Genomic DNA, 26,199 nt, shown 5'->3' with positions numbered 1-26,199 from the left:
AGTCTGATAAGTGCACCCACCTGATATGTGCAACAAGAGAGGCTTGGAAGTGGAACAAGGGAGGCATCCTGAAAGAGCTAACATCTGGGCTGGATTTTGACAGGAATAAGAGCTTCCAGTGATTTCTGCTGAGTTAATTTGCATGGTTTAAAGAATGAATGTTAATCCTCCCATTTTACCGTCACCTAAAAAAAAATTGATGGCTTTCTGAAGCTGAATATCCCCTTTAATAACTTCTGAAACTTGATCTTTTATTACCTAGATCTTAAAATTATCTGATTCTCAAACAATGGAGATGAAGAATGAGTTTCAGGGTTTAGGACACTTAGATCTTATGAAGGTGACATCATGGCCAGTGATTATGGGACAGGGATTCTTTTTTTTTTTTCCCCAATATTTGTTTTTGAGAGAGGGAGGGAGGGAGAGAGAGAGAGAGAGAGACAGTGCAAGTGGGGGAGGGGCAAACACACACACACACACACACACACACACACACACACACACACACACACACTCCAAAGCAGGCTCCAGGTTGCAGGCTCCAGGTTCCAGGCTCCAGGCTCCGAGCTGTCAGCACAGAGCCCAACGCGGGGCTGGAACTCATGCTGAAGTTGGGCTCTCAACCACTGAGCTACCTCGGCTCCCCAGAACAGGGATTCTTAATGAAGAAGTGTTGCTGAGTGAAACAAGGTCTCAAAGGTGGTCCTATTAATTTAACAATAATTGCTTTATGTCTAATGTACTACTATCCCTACTGGCTAAAAAGTTTCTTAGTTTTGCCTCCTGTTTCTTGTTAAGAAGTAGGTTAGAAACTGATGTTAATGCTTTAGGTTATAAGAGACTTGAATAAAGAAATTAACGAACTACTTCCCCTAGTTTGACTTTCTTCTGATTAGAACACTGTGTATTTGTATTGCTGCTGGTTTTCTCGCATGTTTAGTGTGTATAAAAAGTTTCTCTTGTTTGCTTCTAATTAAGAACTCAGGGTGCTCTACACACGTTGTCCATTGTTCTTTATGAAAATATTGCATTTAAAAATAATTGAGGTATGCGTTGGTAAATAGTTTCTTATAAACCAGACTTTTACAGAATATGAATACATAACAGATCATTTCCTTTAGAGGGTGGGAAAAAATCTAAAACTTTCAACTGGAAGATGGGCTCACTAACAGCTGTTTCCTATAATAGAAGCAATTTGCATGCAGAATAGAGAAAATGAATTATACAAAAGGGTGTATAGAGGAGCAGCTATAACTTCTCTGACATGTGCGGCAGCCCACAGAATAAACTTCCTTCAAATGACATTGGCATGATTAATCCCAAGCAACCTGGACACTGAAAGTGCTTTTCTGAAAAGACTGTTTTGCCGTCTGGAAATGTCATGGGTGTAATACGAGTCTTCTCCTTGGGGTCGGGGGTGTGCTCAGTGCTTTTGGTGGCATACCCTCTCCCGAGGGTTCAGGATATTTGAATATTCATGACAGGTTGGCAGGTGGTTAGTAGATGCAGGACTGAAGCTACTCTGAGTTGTTTTGCATTTGCATTTTTTTTTTTTTTTTTTAAATCAGAGAAACTTGTAAGGTCAGGTGAGAGTCCTCACTCCTGATTTACTTCTGATGTCAGTTTGGGGAAATGTTCCTGAGGTGGGCTGAAGGAGACTTCCAAGTGTTCCAGTCCTATCTTCAGTGGACGTCTTCATAACCATATTTGTACTTGGGGAGGGTCTAACCAACCTTTATGTACATTATCATCATCGCCTAGAAGAAAAACGCCTTACACGTGTGTTCCTACCCATGCTTACGGATAGGTAGATGGTCTTCTCTCTTTTAAAGGGAAAGGAAATGGAAACTGTCTAGAGAATTCTTAGTCCGGGTGCCATGGAGTTGCGTCTTCTAATCTGAATCTAGGGGTCTCTCCTTGCTGCTTTCTTTCTGTTTTCATCTGAAAAGTTTCCATGCCAGTTGACTAGCTCATGGAGTAGATCACCTGCCTCACTTGAGTAACTTTTTGAGAACTTACGCGTGCCAGGATCTGTGCCGTGTCTTTTATGTACATCATCCTGTTTAATCCTCCCAGTGTTTGGAAGAAAACCCAAGGTTCAGAGAAGTGGAGTAACTTTCTAGAGGCAGCCTGGTCAGTCTGAGTTGGATCCCAGATTGGCACCCAGGTGTGCCTATACCCTTGACACTTGGCACTCTATGTTCCTGGGGTAAATGTTTCCGTCTTTGAGGACTGGAGGGAAATTACACACGATGTTCCAGAATACACTGTAGTACAACTCTGTGGGGTGTCCAACCTGTGATTCCAGCAATTCATGCTTTGGGAGGGTAAAAGGAGAAGAGAGGATAATACTTTGTGGTCTGGAAAGGTCACAGAATTTGTGATGACATTTGGATTTGAACTAAGAGAGGATCCTAATAGTGGTATCAAGGTGTGAGGGAAGGGATGAAAGGAGGACAGGGCACACTTGGGAAATGCTGGGCATATTTGCGGGGAATTGAAGGAAGCACAGGAGGACGGATGAGTGACAAAAGAGGAAGGCTGGAAAGGTAGGCTGGGGCCCTGCTGCGGGGGACTTGAGTTACCACACAGAGGACTGCGTCGCCTTGATGTTCAGCATGTCTGTGATGACTTCTTTGTGACACTATCAAATACAGCCTCAACTAGAATACTTTCAGATGGCTTGTGACTGATTTTGATTTACTTAATTGACATTCTAGTGGTATGAATCCTAGTTACCTTCTTTAGGGTGTCTCTCATTTCCCAAGAGCTTGCCTAAAATAGTCTTGCCTAATTCATTTTTGGGGGAAATCAAAGAGGGTGACATGATGGACACGAATAACATTGGGAGATTCTGGACTTGGAATTTTCTGAGGAGGGAGGGTATCCTGCCACTTGTTGGCATAGAAATCGGGATGTCTCCAAGAAGTGAGGGGTTTGAGGGTGGAGTGATTTACAGGAGAGATCTGACACAGACAGTACATTTGTCAGGGGACTTTCAAGCTTTAGATCGTAGGAGCTCTCCCCAATCTCCCTAAAGCTTCAGGGCAGGGTGAGAACACCTGAACTCAAGTCATTAATGATCACGGTTGACTGTGGTAAAATGCCCCCCCATCAAGATTTGAACAAATAGCTTACCATATTTGCTTTACCTAGGAAAATTATTATAGATTCTGAAAAAGAAATAGAGATCAGAAAGGGAGATGGGGACTTGGGAAAGGGCTGTGAAAATTGGGCATGATCTAGACAGGAGAGTGGGGTTTTCTTTCTTTTTCTTTCTTTTATTTATTTATTTATTTTTTCAGAAGAAAGAAGAATGTCTTTTTGTCTTTATTCTCCTCTCACCTATTTTTTCTTTTTAATGTTGCAGTGTGCAAAGATCCACCTTACAAAGTAGAAGAATCTGGGTATGCTGGTTTCATTTTGCCAATTGAGGTTTATTTTAAAAACAAGGTATGTAATCTTTACCCATTAATCTTTCAGTAGAAGATCCGCCATTAGCCAAACAATGTTTAAAATAATTTTGATTCATAAATACGCCTATCACTAGATGATTTTAAAATAAAAGTTAAATTTGTCTTCTAGGAATTTTGGCTATTGTTACCCTTAATTATAGAGGAAGTGGCTAAAAAAGATAATTTCAGTTCTCTGAAGCCAGATTATATGAAATTCATTAAACTTTCTTTTTAAGAGAAGAATGATTACCATTTGAAAAAAGATTAATGTATGTTTGTAAAGCAGAAAAGACATTATGTTTTTTCAGTGAAATGCTGTTTCTCATTTGCGTATTTCTAGAATTTTAGACACTTGCAAACAAAAATCTCTCATGTATCCTTAGCTGCCACACACACGACATACGTATACAACTATATCAACTTGATGTATTATGGATTCTACTGGATTTAAAAGTATATATGTAGCACAATACAGACTATATAAAATTGGATAAGTTGCTCAACCTCTGTAGGCTTCACTTTCTTTAATTATAAAATGGGGATAGGATAAGAGTATCTATCTCATAAGGATTAGATACAATATGTCTGCACAGAACATTTAGAATAATGCTTCGGTATATACGTAAGCACCTAGTAAATGCTAATGCTAATGATTACCTTTCTCAGTAACCCCACTGAAATATTCACATGGTTTTTTTTTTTTTTTTTAATCAAAATCAGAATTTGTTGAGATGCATTTATGTCCACTTATGTGATGTGGCTTTACATTGATGTATTGATTGTTTTTTCCCCTCATTTCTAGTTGGATTTCCTTTAAAAAGCTTTTAGCTTTCTTTTGTTTTATTTAAAAAATTGAGATATAATTTATATACCATAAAATTAATTTTTAAAAAGTATACGCTCATTGGTTTTAGTGGATTGTGCAATCATCACCACTATCAAATTCTATGACTTTCTTAGTATTTTCATCACCCCATAAAGAAATTCTGTACTCACTGGCACTCACTCCTCATCCCCCTCACCCCCATCCCCTGGCCATGATTAATCTACTTCCTTTTTCTATACAATTTCCTATTCTGGAATAGTACAATATATGACCTTTTGTGCCTGGCTTCTTTCACTTAGTGTATCTTCAGGGTTTATCCAAGCTATAGGATTTACCAATAATTATTTTTTTAATAACTGAATAATATCCCATTGTATAAATATACCACATTTTTGTTTATTAATTTGTAATTTGATGGACGTTTGACTTACTTCCACCTTCGGCTACTGTGAATAATGCTGCTGTGAATATTCATATACAGATTTTTGTGTGGACATATGTTTTCAAATCTCCTGGTATATATCTAGATGGAGTGGGTGGGTCATATGGTAACTCTTGGTTTAACTTTATGAAGAACTTCCAACTGTTTTCCAAAATGACCATACTATTCTACATTCCCACCAGCAACGGTGGGAAGGCTCGTTTCTCCGCATCCTGGAAAACACTTGTCATTTTCCATTTTAATTTTTTTTAAACGTTTATTTATTATCGAGAGACAGAGAGACACAGAGTGTGATCAGGGGAGGGCCAGAGAGAGGGGGAGACACAGAATCCGAAGCAGGCTCCAGGCTCTGAGCTGTCAGCACAGAGCGCGATGCAAGGCTTGAACCCACAAACCACAAGATCATGACCTGAGCCGAAGTCGGAGGCTTAACTGAGCCACCCAGGTGCCCCTATCATTTTCCATTTTAAAAATTATAGTTATTATGGTGCATGTGAAGCAGTTTTGATGTGCACTTGCCTGATGAGTTACAATTTGTGAGCATCTTTTCATATGCTTATTGTCCATTTGTTTTTCTTTGGAGAAATGACCATTTAAATCTTTTGCTCATTTTAAATTTTTAAATTTTAAAAATGTATTAACTTTTTAGAGACAGAAAGTATGACTGAGCGTTGAGGAGGGGCAGGGGGACAGAGGGAGAGGGATAGAGATAGGGAGGGAGGGGGAGAGAGAGAGAGAGAGAGAGAGAGAGAGAGAGAGAATGAAAATCTTAAGCAGGCTCCATGCCCAGCGTGGAGATCAATGCAGGGCTTGATCTCACGACTGTGAGATCATGTCCTGAGCCAAAATCAAGAGTCTGATGCTTAACCTACTGAGATACCCAGGTGTCCCCCATTTTTAAACGTATTCATTTTCCATTTAAGTGGTTGTGGGTTTTTTTTCCTTTTCTTTTTTTGAGTTTATTTATTTTGAGGGACAGCACGTGTGGCAGAGGGGCAGCGAGAGAGAGGGGGAGAGAGAGAGGGAGAGAGGGAGAGAGGGAGAGGGAGAGAGGGAGAGGGAGAGGGAGAATCCCAGTCAGGCTCCACACTGCCAGTGTAGAGCCCAATGCGGGGCTTGAACTCACAAACCATGAGATCACCACCTGAGCTGAAATTAAGAGTTGGCTGCTAACTAACTGAGCCACCCAGGTGCCCCTAAGGTGGTTGTGTTTATGGGAAGGAATCCAGAGGCTGTCTCTTCACCCATCCCCATTTTTAATACTCTAGAAATTTAATTAATAAAGATCATGCAGTGCTTTTCTTCCCTCTTGTCACACTGTTCACATCCAGTGTTTTATTTCATCTAGGCATTGGGCTGTCCACAGGAAGAGTCTAGGCTTTTAAGCCAGAAAAGACATTGTTCCGAAGAAGCTAGGGGATAGGCTCTTGTCGTCTCTTGGGAGGATCATACTGGGTATAGCATTCTATTCTCATCACCTTAAGTCAATTTAACATTGCACTGACTTCAATTTGGAAACAGTGCTGCAGTGAAGTATCTTCATCTTCTCTCTCTCTCTCTCTCTCTTTTTTTTAACCTTTTCTGGTCATTTTTACAGGCTGTCAGTTCAAGAAAAAATATATTTTCTGAACTGTCCAATTTCTTTATTTGCAGAAATAACTGGAATCTGCCTACACACCAGATTTTAAGAGGGCAAAAGAAAGATGAAGAGGCAGCATGTATTGTATGTGTGTGAGCACATATCACACACACACACACACACACACACACACACAAGTTCAGTCTTCTCGGCACTTTGGGTAGTCGTTCTTATTATGGCGGAAAGACCTCTTGTTTACTTGTTTTGTGAAGAATTTTAGTTGATTAAAAAGTGACGGAAGAAAGAGGCACATGGAGATGGAAAGCAGTAATTCCTACGGAGCCATTAGGAAATAGACACTTGGGCCGAACACTACTGAAGTAGATTTTTTGTTTAGCATCCACGCTGGCTGATTTCTATTTTCTAGTTTGAGATTTTCGTTAAGATTTTGTATTTAATAATGATTGCTATTTTTATAGGTGCACAATGAGACATGTAGATTTCAGTGTTTGTAATTTGAAAGAGTGGGATACACCTAATTGGTCCTGTGTAGAGATGTAGATCAATAAATGGTGGGTTAATAATACATGAACTCCTAGGGGCACCTGAGTGGCTCAGGCGGTTTAAGCATCTGACTTCGGCTCAGGTCATGATCTTGCAGTTCGTGAGTTTGAGCCCCGCACTGGGCTCTATGCTGACAGCTCAGAGACCGTTTCAGATCCTCTGTCTCCCTCTCTTTCTCTCTGCCCCTCCCCAACTCGTTCTCTCTCTGTCTCTCAAAAATAAATAAGCATTAAAAAAAACACGTGGAATGCTATATAGCAGTTGATTTAGCAACATGGATAAGCAAAAACAAAAATGATGACAACTTAAAAGTCACAGAATTCTATGTATGTGGTTATGATATCATTCATGTATATTTTTATAAGCCACTGAAGCTGAGAATAAATGATGTTCTAGAAATACACATACATAGTATAAGAGTGTGAATTGAAATGATACCACAGGAACTAAATAGCATTGGTTATTGGGGAAGAGGGATAGAGCAGCTTATATTTATAAAATTTTATTTCTTTGAAGAAAAAGGTAGACACAGTAAAAGTGTTAACATCTGTTTAATCTCAGCGGAAGGTTCCTGGGTGTAGTATTTAATGTTCTTTTCTGTATGCTATTAAGTTTTTAATTAAAAAAAGAAATTATTGCTTTGTCCTCTCTTTTCATTGATCTTGCAGTTTTTTACAAACCAAAGGTTTGCTGTATTCTCCGAGCTGGATATATTTCTCGTTCCTCTTCCCTCTGAAATGATCTGTGGGTAAAAATGTAGTAAGTCCAGGCTCTTGCCCCAGAATAGACATTCTGTGTCTTCTGAGTTTTTATCATTTTATTCAGCCCTGGAGTTTATTCGACTTTGTCTTAAGAATGAACACTCATTACAATAATGGTTTATGAAAAGTATTGTTCAGCTTTCAGAGGAGGTGAAAGCAAGCTCCAAGTGATCTTGGGAGAGTCCTACTGCTGCAGATTGAGGATGAGATCATCCTGTCCTCCATTCTGTCTTCATCGTTTGCTTTCCCTGCTTCCAATAAGCCTCTTTTCATTTCTGCTCTACATTTAGTTGCAAAGTCAGAGTCATTACCCCAAAAGGGGGTGGGGGTGAAGTGTCTGTCACTACTTCTTTTGGGTTCATGTATGTGTATTCTGTCTTAGTTTGTATTTGTGTTCAACAAAACAAGCTTCTCTATGAGAATTACGAGTGTTGCAGAAACTTGAAACCAATAGGCACACTGATAAAACATAATTGACTCTAGCATTTTAGGATGAAAGGACTCCCTGCTTCTCTCTTTCATTCCGTCCTCAGAGAAGGTACCTGAGGAAATGTCAAGGACCGAGGCAGAACAAGAGGGACAGTCTGATCTTGCCAAAACCAGATTTCCACCTCTTAGAGGAAGTGTAGTAGCTTTATGTGTAGAATAAATGCATGCTTTCTTGTTTGAAATTTGAGAAGACTCTTTCCTGAGGAGCATAGATGGACATAATAATGAAGTCTGCCCTCTAAGAAAGAGATCCGTTGGCTAGAGCACAAGTTTGTGAGTACTTTCTCCTTCCTCAAGAGAAAAAAGAAAAATCTTTAAAAGAAAATTGCACTCAGGATTCATAGAAAGGTAGTCACTTTCTGTGGTCATTACCCTTAGTTTTATTGAAAAGTGGTCTTTCTTTCTTTCTTTCTTTCTTTCTTTCTTTCTTTCTTTCTTTCTTTCTTTCTTCCTGGTATAAAAGTGTTGTGGACTATGAAGTGATACTGAAAAGTATGTAGAAGTATACTCTTTGAGTCCTTTTAATCATTGTTAACTATTTGGTGTTGTCTTTCCTGATCCCCACCCCCCCCCCGCCCCCATAAAGATGCACAGATAAAATCTTTGTCAAGTAGAGATAGGCAGGGGCATAATATATCATACTTTAATATTTTCTATGACTTACCTTTAATCTACTTGGCACTATGCCTTTCTTAATCTGTCTTAAAAATGTTTTTTAAATATTTATTTATTTTTGAAGAAGAGAGACAGAGCATGAGTGGGGGAGGGGCAGAGAGACAGAGGGAGACACAGAATCGGAAGCAGGCTCCAGGCTCCGAGCTGTCAGCACAGAGTCCCCATGCGGGGCTTGAACCCACGAGCCGTGAGACCATGATTTGAGCCGAAGTCGGACGCTTAACCGACTGAGCCACCCAGGTGCCCCTAAATCTGTATTTTTAAACATCTGAATGGTATTCAATGATATGATATACTCACTGAAAGATCATTTCAATTTTTTTTTTTTTGCCATTACATACAGTGCTACTATGAACATTTTATAATATATGTATCTTTGTGCACATATTTGGATATTTCTGTGGGAAGAGATTCTTAGAAGTAGAATTACTGGGTTAGCATGTTGATAGCTGTTGCCAAATTGTCTTCCCAGAAGGCTTTACAAATTTACAGTCCCAATTATAAGGCAGAAAACAGCCCTTCTTATGTTTTTAATTAAATTCTAAGGTTGTGTTGACTGTTTTACAATGGAGAGGAAAGGCAGGTAAGTAGAAAAATGACCATAATTCAATGTGATAATTACATTAATAAAGGAATGCTATAAGAGGGATATCTAATACAGATTGGATTGGAAGTATTAGGAAGGCTTTCCAGTGGATTTCATGCTTTATCTGGGTTTTGAATAATGAGTGCATTAATAAGCAAGGGAAGGGAGAGGTGCTGGGAGAGAAAACTGTATAAGTGTGGGGAGCACTAGATGTGAAAGGCAAAACGAATGAGGTAATGTAGAGTACTGGGAACCACAAGTGCTCCGAAATTATGGAAACACCGGGTGTCATAAGAGAACAAAGGAAATGCAGGAAAGGTATTAGAGGACTGAGATGGTTATTCCAAGGAAGAGGGATTTTATCCTGTGGGAGATGATGAGTCATTAAAGGCATTTATATCAATGAAAAGATGTAATCTAATTTTTGTTTTGGGAAGATCACTGTCTTGCCACTGTAGGAGGTAAAATGGGGTGAGTTGAAAAACAAGGAGGTGACCCGGTGAGGAATGACGAAGGTCTAACTAAGGCGAGGGTATGGGAACTGGACAAAAGGGTTGGATTTGAGAGTTCCTAAGGGAGAATATGGAGTAGAACTTGGGGACTATTTGAGTGTGCTGAGCAAGGGAGAAGGAAGAGCTGGGGATGGTTTTTCTGTATTTTAACTTTGGCAAGAGATGAGGATTTCTGTTTGCCAAAATATAGAGTGTGGGAGAAAGGACAGATGAATAGAACTCCAGTTTAAGACAAACCGTGACTTTGAAGTTGCTGTGGGTCAGCTTGGTGGAGATGTGGGCAGATGTGGTGTGGAGCCCCCGTAAATGGCAGTCAAGTGGGAACTGGGCTGGAGGTACAGATAGGGGAGTCATTGTCATAGAGGTAGAAGTGACACCCTGTGAATGGGCGTCGGCTCCTTGGGGACTTTGCCCAAAGTTAAAGGATGTTTAAGGGTCAGTGAAGAAAGCAGGGAGGCCGGTGAAGAAGACTGAGAAGGAATGCCAGTAAGCGTGAAGAAAACCAGGAGGGAGGGGTATTCTGATGAAAGAGGAAAGGAGCAGGTTTCATGCCGCTTGGAGGTAGAAGAGAAGAGGCAGGGGCGCCTGGAAGGCTCAGTCAGTTAAGCATCTGACTCTTGATTTCAGCTCAGGTCACGATCTCACGGTTGGGAGATCGAGCCCCGCATCAGGCTTCCTGCTGAGTGTGGATCCTATTTGGGATTCTCTCTCCCTCTCTCTGCCCTTCCTCTATCTGTCGGTCTGTCTGTCTCAACTAAATCAATAAACATTAAAACAAAAGAAGTGTAGAGATAGTGAGTGAATGAGTGGAGACTGATTTGGAGAAGTTTGGATGAGGAGGTAGAAACCATAAATTTGTAGCAGGTAATGCCTACATTTTGACAGTTTCAGGAACTAAGACTTTCGAGTTAAAAGAACCAGTTTCACATCACTTTGTTTCATCACATTACATATATAAAAAGTCCTTTCTTTTTAAATTTTTTAATGCTTGCTTATTTTTGAGAGAGAGACCGAGCATAAGTGGGGGAAGGGCAGAGAGCGAGGGAGACACAGAATCCAAAGCAGGCTCCAGGCTGAGCTGTCAGCACAGAGTCCAACATGGGGCTTGAACTCACAAACTGCGAGATCATGATCTGAGCTGATTTAGAGGCTTAACCCACTGAGCCACCCAGATGTTCCAGAAGTTTTTTTTTTTTAAAGAAAAACATTGCTTTATTTGACTATGTAAAATTTTAATATGTCATATACTATATATATATATATATATATATATATATATAAATATATAAATATATATAAAGCAAGGCAGTTTGTAAAAGTGTTAAACATGGAGGTACCATATGACCCAGAAATTCTCCCCGTAGGTGTATATTCAAGAGAAATGAAAACATACGTCTAGATAAAAACTTGTACACAAATGTTAATACCAACGTTGTTTATGGTAGCTAAAAAACATAAAAAATACACATATCAATCCACCAATGAGTGGATGAAAAAAACTGGTATACCCATTCATTGGAATATTATTCAGCCATAAAGAGGAACTACATAACTGACGCATTACAACATGTATGAACCCTAAAAACATCATGTCACATTAAAGAAGACTGTCATAAAAGATGACATGCTGTGTGTGGGTATTTTTTGTGTTTGTATGAAATGCCAGCTCCACAGAATAGGCAATTCTAGAGAAACAGAAATAGATTATTAGTGGTATAAGGGAATGCAGGATCTGGGGGAATTGGAAATGACTACTAATGTGTTTGAGTTTTCTTTCTGGAATGATGAAAATGTTCTGAAATTAGACGATGGTGATGGTTTCATAATTCTGTGAATACTCTAAACACCACACTAAGTTGTATACTTGCAAAAAGGGTGGGTTTTATGGTTTGCGAATTACTTCTCACAGCCATTAAAAATAAAATGGCAAGGCTAATGACTAATGAAAACAATTACAACATGTCACAAAGATGGTTTGTATTTGTGACACAAAAGGAGTTTTTATGTAAAGTAATACAACAAATTCTAAGTGCCTTAATTTCCTCATTTGCAAAGCAGGACTCAGAACTGACCTTGAGGAGAGCTATAAGAATTGAATGAGATAACTGTTAATGTTGATGTTAGTTATTGTTACTATCCTCAGTCTTCATTTCACCTGGGATGTTTGAGAATCGGTGTGGAGAGAGGTTTAAATGTTTAGCTAACTAAAGTAATGCCTTGAGAGCAGAACTCGGGTATCGTGAAATTCTAATGATTCTGTTCTTTTGGAGATGATGCTTATTTTGTGTTCCTAGTTCATTTCAGGGCTGTTTATGGCATTTCTGCTGTGCACAGGTGCTAAATGAGTTGTCGGGCGGTGTGCAGTGACGATTCAACTATTGTTCCCCCTTTCAAGAATCTTATGATTTCACAGGAAAAAGGGAGATAATAGGATGATCGACTTAAGATGTGCAAGGGTGAGAGAGAGATACAGAACAGAGGAGAGGCAGTGGGAAGTTGGGAGTGGAGTTTCTAGGAAGGTTTCCCCAAAGTGATACCTGAAAGGAGAAGGACGAGAAGTTACTTAGGTGACACGAGGGTGGAGGAATGAAGGTAGTCATGTAAAGCAAGGGTGAAACCCAGGATTAGCCTAGAGCGTAGTAAATACTGGAACAACCAATAGCCATGTGTTCCTTGACAGTGGTGGGATAAGGAGCCAAGAACCGGGTTCTGAAAGCCCCTATGAGGCCTTCAAGTGAGCTTTTGATTTTAATCTAATGGCGACTGGAAGGAAGCTTTTGAAATTTTCATCAAGCTGTAAAAATCGCTAGGTTTTTGGCTCCTAAGGGTAATTTTGAGGCCTCAATGAAGGAGGAATTGAAGAGGAATCCATCCGGAAGGAGGAAGACCTACAAGAGAAAGGAGCATATTGTAGTTTGGGCAATGAGTAAGAGTATGGGTTAGAGGGCTTGTTCAAGAAATATTTAGGAGAGAAAATGGCAATTCAGTTGTTGGTGATGGTGGAGGTGGGTAGAGTGGGAAGGGGAAGAAGTGGCTTCAGGGTTATCTTAGGTTTCTAGGTAGGTGGCTGTGTTGGTGGTGTTATACCACTTGAGATATTGCAAGAAAAGTGGTGAGTTTATTCTCTTAGAAAGCCAGAAAGTGATTCATCAGGTATTTCCATTTTGCTCTGTAGATAATTCTTTGATAATTTTCTTTCGCCAGCACTTTGACACTATAGCTGTTGGGTATCTGTGAAGAATAAAACTTTACTTTTAAAATCTGTAGATATGGGACGCCTGAGTGGCTCAGTTGGTTAAGCATCAGACTCTTGATTTCTGCTCAGGTCATGATCTCATGGGTCATGAGTTCAGGCCCCACGATGGGCTCTGCTCTGATAACACGGAACCTGCTTAAGATTCTCTCTCTCTCTCTCTCTCTCTCTCTCTCTCTCTCTCCCTCCCTCCCTCCCTCCCTCTCCCTCTCCCTCCCTCCCTCCCTCCCTCCCTCCCTCCCTCTCTCCCTTACTCCCTTCCCCTCTTCCTTTCTCTCTCCCTCTCCCTCCCTCCCTCCCTCCTTTTGTCTCTTGCTGTCTCTGTCTTTGTCTTTCAGAAATAAACTTAAAAAAATTTGTATATGAATAACTCTTTTCTTAATTTTTTTTAATCTCTAGGAAGAACCTAAGAAAGTCCGCTTTGATTATGACTTATTCCTGCATCTTGAAGGCCATCCACCAGTGAATCACCTCCGCTGTGAAAAGCTAACTTTCAACAACCCCACAGAGGAGTTTAGAAGAAAGTTGCTGAAGGCAGGCGGGGTAAGTGGCACTGTCTTGTGAAAAACCTTTGCATCAAAAAATAGATGCTAGTGTGTTAAGTATAATAATGTGAGAGTGGTAAAAGAGAGGAAGTACCTTAATGACCTAGCTATGGACTCATGGTTTGGGATAAAGAGGTACGCAAACAATAATCTTTTAACTAGGTATGAATCTGAAATTGCACTGTTGGTTAGAATAGCTTTATAGTCCACGCAGTTGAAATCTATTTTAACAAAAAGCCAAAAACAATAAACCCTGCTCAATTAAAAGCACAATGTGTGAACTTTGTTATATCAGTTTATAGAAGCTTTTAGGTAAAGTTGGAAGTCATGTTTAAAATTAAATAGGTTATTATCCAGATTTTCTTGATAAAAATTAATAGAAAAGGTATACTCATTCACATTACATGTTTACGTCGTTTAAATACACCTTTTACTTTGTTTGCGTTATATGGAGGTAAAAGGTGGATTTCTTTTTTTTTTTTCTTTTTTTTTTAAGATAATGATAGCCAAGGTGTGATAAATATTTTGTCAGTGTGATTTGGTTAGGATGGGGAAAGATTTTTTTTTTTAATTAAAAAAAATTTTTTTAAATGTTTTTATTTTAGAGAGAGAGACAGCCAGCAGGGGAAGGGCAGAGAGAGAGGGAGACACAGAATCCGAAGCAGGCTTCAGGCTCTGAACTGTCAGCACAGAGACTGATGTGGGGCTCGAACTCACAAACTGTGAGATCATGACCTGAGCCGAAGTTGGATGCTTAACTGACTGAGCCACCCAGGCGCCCCTTTAATTTTTTTTTAATGTTTGTTTATTTTTGAGAGAGAGACAGAGAGAGACAGAGACAGAGACAGAGACAGTGTGAGCAGGGGAAGGGCAGAGAAAGAGGGAGACACAGAATCTGAAGCAGGCTCTAGGCTCTGAGCTGTCAGCACAGAGCCCGACACAGGCTTGAACTCACGAACCTTGAGATCATGACCTGAGCCAAAGTCAGACACTTAACCAACTGAGCCACTCAGGCACCCCAGGATGGGGAAAGATTTTTAAGTGGAGTTTCTTGTAGCACAAACATATGGAATATTTGCAGCTGTCAGCTATACAGACAAGCTCTGTTTACCAGTGGAAATCTACTCTACTGTGGGTGCCATTGGAATCACCGTCCTCATTTTACTTCAGATGAACTTCCTGTGTCCTCTTATGTGGGCAGTTCAGACCCCATGAAGTGTTGAAACATGTTCCTTTTTTAGAATTTTCTTCACTTCACTTTAGTTTTTCTGGAAGGTGTTTGATAGTTTTGCATCCATGAACTTATCATTATGTGCAAATGTGTGTACCGTAACTGCGCAAAATGCCTCATTTCTACCATAAAAGCTACCTGAGGGCTATGCAGGGAAGAACACAGTTTTTTCCCTTTATTGCAACCCCTTTTTGTGGGCTTATCAACAACCACTTTGAGAAGTTATGGACCCTCTCATAAGAGAATCACCCATGTATGCACTTGTGTGAACATTTGGGGTTACATGGAACTCCCGAGGTTCATGTTTTGGGAGCCCAGTTTTGCAAGCTCCTGTCCTTTCAGCTGAAATACTAATATGCATTTGAAGCATTGTAAGTACCTTTACACACTTCATTCAGCATTGTACCATGTCAGTAGATGATGGGTTAAATAGGTATTGGGCCAGCTTTAGAAAATGAACCACCACATACAGTATTTTATGGGGAAATATATCTGCATGAAGAAATAGCCTTTGGTAATACAACTCATTTTAAAGTTAGATATTTGTTATACATTTATTAAGGAAGTGGTTTTTTTTTAAAAACCTATTTTATTCTTTTTGTAGTTACCAAGAACACAGTGTTGATGCTATTTACCTGTGGCTATGCCCTTAAAAATGGAACTGGTCCCTTCTTGGGTATTTACCCAAAGGAAATGAAAACACTAGTTGGAAAAGATATATGCACCTTTATGTTTATTGCAGCATTATTTACAATAGCTAAGGTATAGAAGCAACCTGTGTGTCCATTGATAGATTAATGGATAAAGAAGATGTGGTATATATGTATAATGGGATATTGCTCAGAAATAAAAAATGAATGAAATCTTGCCATTCATGACAGTGTGGATGGACCTAGAGGGTGGATATTCTTTCAATTTTTTTATTATTATTTGAGAGAGAGAGAGAGTGTGTGTGTGTGTGTGTGTGTGTGTGTGTGTGTGTGTGTGTGTAAGCAGGGGAGACGGGGAGAGAGAAAATCTTAAGCAGGCTCACACTGAGCCTGATGCAGGGCTTGGTCCAATGACTCTGCAATCGTAACCTGAGCCGAAACCAAGAATCAGATGCTCAGCTGAGCCACCCAGGTGCCCCTAGAGGGTGGATATTCTGTTAAGTAAAGTAAGTCAGAGAAAGACAAATATCATGATTTTACTACTATGTGGAATCTAAAAACAAGCCAAACAAACAAAACCAAATAAAACAAACAAAAAACCCAGAAAACAGACTTGTAAATACAGAGAACAAACTGGTGGTTGCCAGAGGGGTGGAGAGGAGAGGGTTGGTGAACAATGTGAAGGGGATTAAGAGGTACAAACTTCTAGTTATAAAATAAGTCACGAGTATGAAAAGTATAGCATAGGGAATATAGTCAGTAAGATTGTAATAAGTTTGTATGGTGACAGATGGTGGTGGCTACATGTATGGTGAGCATTTCAGAATGTGTATAGTTGTCGAATCACTCTGTTGCACACTTGAAACTAATACAATATCGTATGCCAATGGTACTTCAATCAAAAGAATGAACTGGTTTATTTTAAATCCTGATTCTCATTTTCTTTCTATGATGGTGGCATTCTATGCTTCTGATTATTCCTCTCTGCTCTGTAGTTAGGTGGGTAATTGCAGCCTGTAGATTCTGGAACTTGAATATAGCAGGCTTCTGATAAGAGTTGTAGGAAAAAGTAAATATGACACAAGAACTGTTAAAAAACCCCGCTTAGTCCCAGAGTACTTAAGGGTTGCTTGTGAGCTGGGGAAGAGGTTACAGGTCAGTGATAATGCAGCAGGGCGCAGGCCTGCGTCCTGAGAGGAGGGTCTCCAGTAGATTTCTGTCTCACTCTTGTCAGCCTTTATCGCAGAATTATCCTCCTCAACTTCTAACTTTCCTTCTTTGTGTTTCTTTTTAAGTGCTGTTTGAAGCCTGCAGATTTTTTCCTATTAAACTTAGAGGGTGTCTTGACACCTCTAAAATAAGTTGAAATGTGAAACATTCAGGCACACCAGTTACTTCACATAAATTCTTTAAGGGACTGATGCCAGTAAATTTTGTGGTAAAATTAAAATTAAAAAAATTGTTGAAGTAATGGTAATTCCATAGATTTGATTTTAAAAAATCCATTGAATAGGGGAATATTAGTCTTCTATAGAAATGTGAGAATCTATCGACTAATAAACATTTTTTGGCTTACCTAGATTTTTGGCTACCTTGTATTGTTTTTACCTGATGTGTAAACATTTATCATTGTGTTAGTTTATTAATACAGCCGATAATGGTGTTACTAACTTATGAGCCATTTTGATTTTATTAGAAGTATATTTTTTAAGGGGCACCTGGGTGCTCACTCGGTTAAGCCTCTGACTTCAGGTCATGATCTCAAGGTTCGTGGGTTCGAGCCCCACGTCGGGCTCTGTGCTAACAGTTCAGAGCCTGGAGCTGCTTCGGATTCTGTGTCTCCTTCTCTCTGTTCCTACCCTGCTTGCGCTCTGTCTCTGTCTCTTAAAAATGAATAAATGTGAAAAAAAAAGTTTTTAAATAATAATTAAGAAATCTTTTTTTTTTGAGCTTTACTGGAACAATTGACATACATATAACATTGTATAAGTTTAAGGTATACATTGTATTGATTTGACACACTTGTATATTGCAGAATGACTCCCACCATACATCTCCATCACCTCACATAATTACCATTTCTTTTTTTGGTGAGAACATTTAAGATCTGCTTTCTTAGCAACTTTGAAATAGTAATTCAGTAGCATTACTTATAATTGCCCTGCTTTCTGTTAGATCCCCAGAACTGACTCATCTTATAACTGGACATTTGTACTGTTTGACCAATATCCCCACCCTTTCCCCCACCCTGCATCCCCTGGTAGCTACCAATCTAGTCTCTGTTTTTAGGAGCTCAGCTTTTTTAGATTCCACGTATAAGTGATATCATGTAGTATTTGTCTTTCTCTGACTTTCACTTAGCTTAATGCTTTCGTTTCCACCACGTTGTCACAAAGGGCAAGATGTCCTTCTTTCTCGCGGCTGAATAATATTCTGTTATTTTATCCATTCACTTATTTCCAGATCTTGGCTGTTGTAAATAATGCTGCAGTGGACACAGAAGTACAGATGTCTTTTCAGTATCCTGTTTCCATTTCCTTTGTATACACACACACACACACACACACACACACACACACAATTGGGATTGCCAGATCCTGTGGTAGTTCTAGTTTTAACTTTTTGAGGAACCTCTGTATTGTTTTTCTATAGTGGCTGCATCAGTGTCCGGTCCCACCAACAGTGCATTCGGGATTCCATGTTCTCCATATCCTTGCCAGTACTTACCATTTCCTTTCTCTTGGATGATAGCCATCCTGCCAGGTGTGAGGTGATGTCTCGTTGTGATTTTGATTTGCATTTCCCTGATGATGAGTGATGTGGAGCACCTTTTTATGTACCTGCTGACCACTGTGTGTCTTCTCAGGCAGCACTTTAAATCGGATTGTTTGTAGTTGCTGCTAGATTAAGGTGTATGAATTCTTTATATATTTTGGGTATTAAGCCCTTATATGATTTGCAGACATTTTCCTCATAGGTTACCTTTTCATTTTGTTGCTCATTTCCTTTGTTGTGCAGAAGCTTGTCAATTTGATACGATGCCACTTGTTTATTTTTGCTTTTGTTGCCTTTGTTTTGATGTCTGTTAGAAATCTTGGTCATGACTGTGTCTCTTTAGATAAACTTTTTTTTTTTTTTTTTTTTTTTTTTTTGCCTGGGTTTTAAGGTCAGGAGGGGGTGCTGACCCCATTACATGGGGTCGCCTGGATGGCTCAGTCGGTTGAGTGTCTGACTCTTGATTTCTGCTCAGGTCATTATCCCAGGGTCATGGGATTGAGCCCCACGCTGGGCTCTGTGTGTTGAGTATGGAGCCTGCTTGGGATTCTCTCTCTCTCTCTCTCTCTCTCTCTCTCTCTCTTTCTCTCTCTGTTTCTCTCCCTCCCTCCCCCTTTGCCCCTGCCCTACTCATGTGCTCTCTCTCTCTTAAATTAAAAAAAAAAAAGAAGGGGCGCCTGGGTGGCTCAGTCGATTGAGCATCCGACTTCGGCTCAGGTCATGATCTCGCAGTTTGTAAGTTTGAGCCCTGCGTCAGGCTCTGTGCTGACAGCTCTGAGCCTGGAGCCTGCTTCAGATTCTGTCTCTCTCTCTGCCCCTCCCCCACTCATGCTCTGTCTCTCTCTCTCTCTCTGTCAAAAATAAACATTAAAAAAAATTTAAAATAAAAGAAAAAAATTACTTGTATTACATAGATGTAAAAGTTCTATCTTTAAAGGAAAAACTTAATCCTGTATTCTTATGTACTGTGTGAAATCATTACAGCTTGAGGCATGAGTGGAATAAGGTTTGGCTATGGTTCTTTCTCCTTTTTCTTTTAAACCAAAAGTACACAGCACCATTAAAAGTTGAACTTGGCTTTTCAAGATATCAGAAAGGTTATTTTTAGAGGCGGTAGCATCTTGGAAAAATGCTTCTAACTTTTAGAAGAAAACGATTCCAAAAATTTGGCTTTTTCTAGAAGAATCTTAAAAAATTGCAGATTTTTTTCTACTTGAAAAAGTATAAATCAATAACTACAGGACAACCTTTTTTTTTTTTTTTTGTACTGTTACAACTTGTTTCTAACTAGTTTGCAAAAAAAAAAAAAAAAATGTACCCTGTGTTCTTCTGTTGAGTAAGTCCCTAATATTAAGGATATTCTTACTTAAAAAAAAAAAAGAAAGAAAGAAAAACTTCTGTGGGAAGGACATATTTGTAATTAAGCATTATTTTGTGAAAATACAGGAATACAGAGCTATTTCAGATGCTAAAGGTAGTTTCCTCTAAATAAGAAGAGCTTGCTAGGGAAATTGTAGATTTTGTTTAGGGCCTAGCCCCTGTCAGGCTTTAAGTAAGAAGAAGAAGGTAGGGGCCAGGAGAGCTTCTGAGAGGAGATTGCCTTTATTTTGAGATCTTATTTTATATTTTGGTTGGTGGGAGAGGTAGAGGACAGTGAGCAATAAACTTTTGAGGGTAAGACTTGATATAATAATCTATTTGTCCTTGAATTTTGAAGCAAGAAGACCAAATGTGCCCTATAGAGAAGCATCTCTGAATTCCAATGAGACGTTTCTGCTTTTTTTTTTTTTTTTTTTTATAAATGAACAGATGAATCCTTCTTTAGTGATTTTCAAAATGCTCATTAGGATGTCAGGATTTTTTTTAAATTTATGATCATAATAGATTATTTGTTTCTTTATTGATCACTTTCTTAGTAGCTAGAGTTCAGTCCTACCGTGCTGAAGGGTTTAATATCCATTACTTTTGATTGAAAGTGGATGAGGTTTTCTTCTGGGTGTGGGCTAAGTAATGATAGTGTATTGTCATATAAGCTGAAAGTCCTTGTTCCACTAACTCACTTCCCTGGCTTTCATGTTGGGAGGGAGTGTGATACAGTTGGAAAAGCTTTGAAATGAGGCAGATTTAAGTAGAGACCTCATTTTTGTCGTCTTCTAGCTGAAGAAAGTTATTACATCTCTCAGAATCTCAGTTTATCCATAAGAGACTCTTACATACGGAGAACAAACAGAGGGTTGCTGGAGGGGTTGTGGGAGGGGGAATGGGCTAAACGGGTAAGGGGCATTAAGGAATCTACTCCTGCAATCATTGTTGCACTATATGCTAACTAATGTGGATATAAATTGAAAAAATAAAAAAAATCCACAGAAAATCATGGTAAACTCGAATGATATGTTGTGTTGTACTGAGAGATACCTATGATTCCTTTAATCTAGATCTTAAAGGTATGTCCTAAACGTCACAATGTATAATTATTTTTCTATGGTAAAAAAAAAAATTTTTTTTCAGTTTATCATCTGTGAAATGGGTGAGACTGTATTTTCCTCACTGAGAATGTCCAGCCATGGTGTGTGGCACATAGTAGATATTCAGCCCCTTGTTTTTTTGTTTGTTTCTTGTTTTCTTGTTTTCTTCCCTTGTTGGTTTAGAAAATCAACAGATCTTGGGGCACCTGGGTGGCTCAGTTGGTTAAGTATCCAACTCTTGGTTTTGGCTCAGGTCATGATCTTGTAGCTCACGAGTTTGAGCCCTACATAGGGCTCTGAGCTGAAGTGTGGAGCCTGCTTAGGATTCTCTTTCTCTCTCTCCCTCTCCTCTCTCTCTCTCTCTCTCTCTCAGATTAGTCTCCCTCTCTCTCTTTCTCTCTCTTCCCTCCTCCCCCTCTCCCAAAATAAATTAACTTAAGAAAAAAGAAAGTCAACAGATCTTTAACCATGTGTATTTCAAGCACTTAAGGGTACAGTGGAAAAGGTTTGTTATAAAGTGTAAGCTGCTCTTATAGGCATCTTGACCGCCGGTTAGTGTGCCTGGCACATTGATGGGCCGGTGTTGGATTGAAAGAATTTTAGCCCACAGGATCTTTCTTCAAGGAGCTGAATTCTGGCAGTTTGTATTTTGCTTGTATCAAATGAAACAAAGATCTGTTTAGAATATCATTTTTTAACATTTTTTAATTTTTTAGAGACAGAGAGAGACAGAGCATGAGCAGGGGAGGGGCAGAGAGAGAGGGAGACACAGAATCCAAAGCAGGCTCCAGGCTCCAAGGCATCAGCACAGAGCCTGTTGCGGGGCTCGAACTCATGAACCGCGAGATCATGACGTGAGCCAAAGTCAAGGACGCTTAACCGACTGAGCCACCCAGGTGCCCCTAGAATATAATTTTTTATGATGCAAGTTTTCATTAGAAAAATGATCAGCTCTTATCACGGTTCTGAATTCTGTATTTCCAGCAGATTAAATAAAGTTTTCTCAAGCCCTCACAAGGGCTCCTATGTAGTATGTTCAGCAAGGTAGTTGCATCCCTATGCCGCTGTAAAGAAAGCACAAAAGGACAGGCATCTTTGGAGAATTGAGTTTTTGTTACAGCTGCTCCCCCCGCCCCCACCTCTTGTTTTTTTTTTTTTTTTTTTTTTTTGGCCTGGAAAGCAAATGGTCTGCTTTGATTCTGTTGTTCTTCATGGAATGGTGGTAGGATATTGGTAGGCTTTTTTGCTTGCTTGCTTTCCTCAATTAAACAGGCCAAAGTCTAAACATGTTGTTCAGTCTATTTCTGAATCACTGGCAAGCAGTTAATTTTGAGGACTGAAAATTAAAACTAACCACAGCAGTTGTTAGAACTCGGGTTTCTATAGGCAGAAATCCAATTCTGTTCAGACACCACCTGTTTCAATAGGACATTTCAGACGCCCAGTTGGCAGGGTTTGCTGGAGAAGACATGGGGAACATGCTTGCAGTCTGTGTTAAGTCTGCAGCATAACGCAGTCCCGCTTCCCCGAGTGACAGTTACATTTATATATGGTATGTTTTTGCAAGGAATAAATTGGAATCTTTTTGAAATACTGCTTATTGTGAAGTGGAATTCAAGCCCACAGTAGACCCCCACCAAGGGATTTTGGTTATTAAAGGACCAAAGGGGGCTCATGGTAAGAAGCTCTCTCCTAATGCAGCTGCGGAAGCCATCTGAACATAGCATTTTATCGCAGGGTTCTGGAATGAATCTTGTCTAGGGCCGTTTAGTATTTGCTTTTGTAGGGGAATCGAGAACACTTCTAATTTCTAAACTGTACAAATCACATCCAAACCCCCCCATTTTACTTTTTTTTTTTTTTGAATAGGTAAATGCACACATGATACAAAATGACATTATAGTGAGCCTTCCTTCAGGCCACCAACGAAGCTGTAATGAATAACCTTTTACATCGTTCTTTGTGCACATGGATGAGTTTATCCGTAGGAAAAATTCCTGGGAGTAAAATCACGGCTCCAAGGCAAAGTGGAATTTAAATTTTGATGGACACTTACAAATTGCCTGTCAAAGAGGTTATATCACTCTGTGCTTGCATCAACAATGTGTGAGAGTACCTGTTTCTCCACACTGTTCATTTATTAACCCCCCCTCCCAATCTGTTGAGTGAAAAATGATACCTAATTTTTAATTCAGGTTTCTCTTATGAGTGATGATGAGCATCTTTTCATATGTTTAAAAGCTATTTTCATTTCCTCTCAAAGACCACATTTTAATGTATTTTAAATTGGAAATTTTCCGTTTCAGTTTCAAGTTAAATTTATGGGTATTCTTCCCACATACTTACATTTGGAAAGGTTACAACAAGATATGGAAGCCTCTTTAACCGAGGTCTGTGTTTTCAGGCTTTCTTCAACGTGTAACAAATTATGTTCTTAGGAACTGATTTGTCAAGACTTGGGCTTCTAAAAATGTAAGTGGCTTTTGTGGCAAACTCATCCCAGTGCCCAGAGGATGGATAGCTGGCTGCTTATTTTTAAAATGACTCAAAGAAAATAATACATGGAAGATTATTTTAGTGGCTGTTACTAGACGGCTTCATTGGATTTTTGGGTATTTGTTTTGGGACAAGTGTGGCTTTTTGTTATTTTCTGGTATATATCACCCTGTAATTACCTGCCTCAAAAGATAAAAGGTTGCTGCTGTTTTTCACCGGCCCTGATCAAAGGTGATTTATTTAAATAAATGTAGGATCAAGCAGGCTGACTCATTTGTTTGGCTGTTTGTCAGAGTTGAGGTTAATTTTCTGTCGTATTTGCCATTTTTTCTTTTTTGTATCCCCCCTCTCCCAGAGCCCGGAAGATTAAATCCTGAAAGTAGAGCATACATATAAATGATAAATAGAGAGGGGCCTGGGTGACTCAGTTGGTTAAGTGTCCAACTTCAGCTCGAGTCATGATCTTGGGGTTTGTGAGTTCGAGTCCTGTGTCAGGCTCTGTGCTGACAGCTCAGAGCCTGGAGCCTGCTTCGGATTCTGTGTCTCCCTCTCTCCCTGCCCCTCCCCACCTCGTGCTCGCTCTCTCTCTCTCTTAAAAATAAACATTAATTTAAAAATCATAAATAGAATGTCAAATTTGCGAGGCTTAGTTCCAAATGTAACATTCATCTCATAAATTTTTAGGGAAAGTGTGGTCATAGTAGAAAGTTACGTCACTCAGCATATTAGTGGGCTTATGTTTTAATTTCACCCGAAGTTACATAAGTTGATTGCAGGACAGTTAGGAACTTGTGAAAATGTGCACTGGAAGTAGTCATGGTCTAGAACAATCCCCTTGCCTTCATTTGTTGCTTCTTTCCTAATTACCTATTTTACCTTCTCAGTAAGGAAAGAAAAAATAGGGGCACACGTTTCCCAACGTCCACAGCTCACATGTGCTTCCTGCGTAAGTTGAGCAAAGGCTAAATGGGAGAGAAATGAAACAGGTAGATACTCCTGAGTTTGCAGTACGAAAAAATTCTGTTGCGTTTCAATTCTCGGTGTTGGAAGGTGTGCGACGTTTCTTTCGGCAAACCTCCCAGGAGTGGCGGTTTCGCTGACTATGTATATGTGGCAGCCTTCATTTAGTCCTGAAAGGAAATACTGTGATATTTGACAGGAAAACAACACGTAAGCCTGCCCCTGGTTCCCACCCCCAGTGCACAAAAAGCCAAGAAAATAAGAAGTGAATAGAAAAGGGGAAAAAAATGGAAGCATGTGAATCTTGGAGATTTTCAAATTAAACAACGAACAATTCTCTCTCTTTTTAAATACATACATATTACAATTGAAAGCCATTGGTTCGAGTTTTCCCTCTCTTCTTGGCTCAGGTAGCTCATTCCGTACTTGTTTTAAAGCCGCGTACGAGGTTTATCTAGTATATCTGAGTGTGTTCCCTTCCTTCTAGCATCCTACTAAAGGAATTGCTTATGAGAGCAGGTGTCTGCCTTGATAGTCCCTGCTGGATATTGTTTTTGCCTCATACTGTATAACATTAAGTAAAAATAATTTTTGCAGCGGCGGGTAGAGAAGAGAAGCTGTAATTAACATTTTATTTTCTGAATTTATGTTGTCCCCAAAGTTATACAAAAACCTGACAGTGATGGGGTCTGACCATAGCAGTTTAAAAAAGAAATGTAGGAGACTCTTGAAATAGATATTCGGCTTTCATTTTTGAGGAATAAGGATAAATGGTAGGTGGTTTAATATAATAACCTTTATTCCCACAAGGGACACAGCCGTGGTGTGATAGAAAGAATGTTTGATTTGAAATCTGAAGGCACAAATTCAGTTCTCAGATCTGCTGCTAATTTACCTTGGGCTTTACTGAAATAAGCACGATACCCCCCTTCCTCCCACTTGAGATGATTAAGTAAAATGTGGAGCATACTTAACCAGTCAGCAAATAATTATTTATAGAACGACCTCTTTTTTTCCTATAGGTTTTTATGATGCTTTGGTTTAAATCACAGTTTTTGTTACCTCGAAAGGTGAAAATAAAAGATTTTTATTCCAAGACGTTGACATAATAATGGTGTTCTACTAGAAAGAACATGTTTTAGCCCCAAGAAGGAATCTGGCTTTTTACCTATTTTTAACATAAGTGGATGCTAACTTTAGAAAATGTAGACTTTCTAGAAAAGCAAAAGGAAAAAACGAAATCATAATCCCTCCAGTAACTGGAACCACTGTCAGTATTTTACTTTGTAGTTCTCATGTAGATGAGCTATCTCACAGGATGTTTATATTTGCATTTAATGTATTACACGTGAATTTCATGTGTTAAACTAGGTGACTTTATTTTTGTTCAAAAACATCTCCTCACACCTCAGACAATTGATGGAAAGATTTTGGTTGTTTGTTAACACGTTACGAGTAATGTGTTCTATGTTGGCCTGTGGTAATGTGAAATGGTTAAATATAAAAAAGGCTTCAGGGGCACCTGAGTGGCTCAGTCGGTTAATCATCTGCCTTTGGCTCAGGTCGTGATCTCGCAGTTCGTGAGTTCAAGCTCCACGTTGTGCTCTGTGCTGACGGCTCAGAGCCTGGAGCCTGCTTCGGAGTCTGTGTCTCCCTTCTCTCTGCCCCTCCCCTGCTCATGTGCGCGCGCGCGCGCTCTCTCTCTCTCTCTCTCTCTCTCTCTCTTTCAAAAATAAATAAACATTAAAAAATTTTTTTTAAAGCCTTCATTAATGGAAAGATCGAGTAATATATAGATGCCCTAGCCACAAAGCAAACTCGTCCGTTCTTTCAACTATTGTCAGAGTAAAACTGGAATATAGTAAAAATCTAGTTAACTTCACAAATTTCAGTCTTAATAACTCCTGGTGGTTCAAGAGATGGATTTGAGTGGTT

The 26,199-nt window shown here is 39.4% G+C and overlaps 1 protein-coding gene across 2 annotated transcripts in view; it reads left to right on the top strand.

Annotated features, from left to right (window-relative positions):
- MLLT3 (MLLT3 super elongation complex subunit) overlaps positions 1-26,199 on the top strand; it is a 285,903-nt gene that overhangs the window by 152,903 nt on the left and 106,801 nt on the right. For both annotated transcript variants that reach the window (XM_042965146.1, XM_042965147.1), the window contains exons 3-4: positions 3,371-3,453; positions 13,542-13,685. In XM_042965146.1, the coding sequence (XP_042821080.1) occupies positions 3,371-3,453; positions 13,542-13,685 (227 nt within the window). The remainder of the gene's footprint in view (positions 1-3,370; positions 3,454-13,541; positions 13,686-26,199) is intronic.

This window comes from Panthera tigris, chromosome D4, assembly GCF_018350195.1.
Source record: "Panthera tigris isolate Pti1 chromosome D4, P.tigris_Pti1_mat1.1, whole genome shotgun sequence".
Classification (NCBI taxonomy): Eukaryota; Metazoa; Chordata; class Mammalia; order Carnivora; family Felidae; genus Panthera; species Panthera tigris.
Note: the sequence above shows the minus strand (reverse complement) of the source record. Positions and strands in the feature narration are given on the sequence as shown.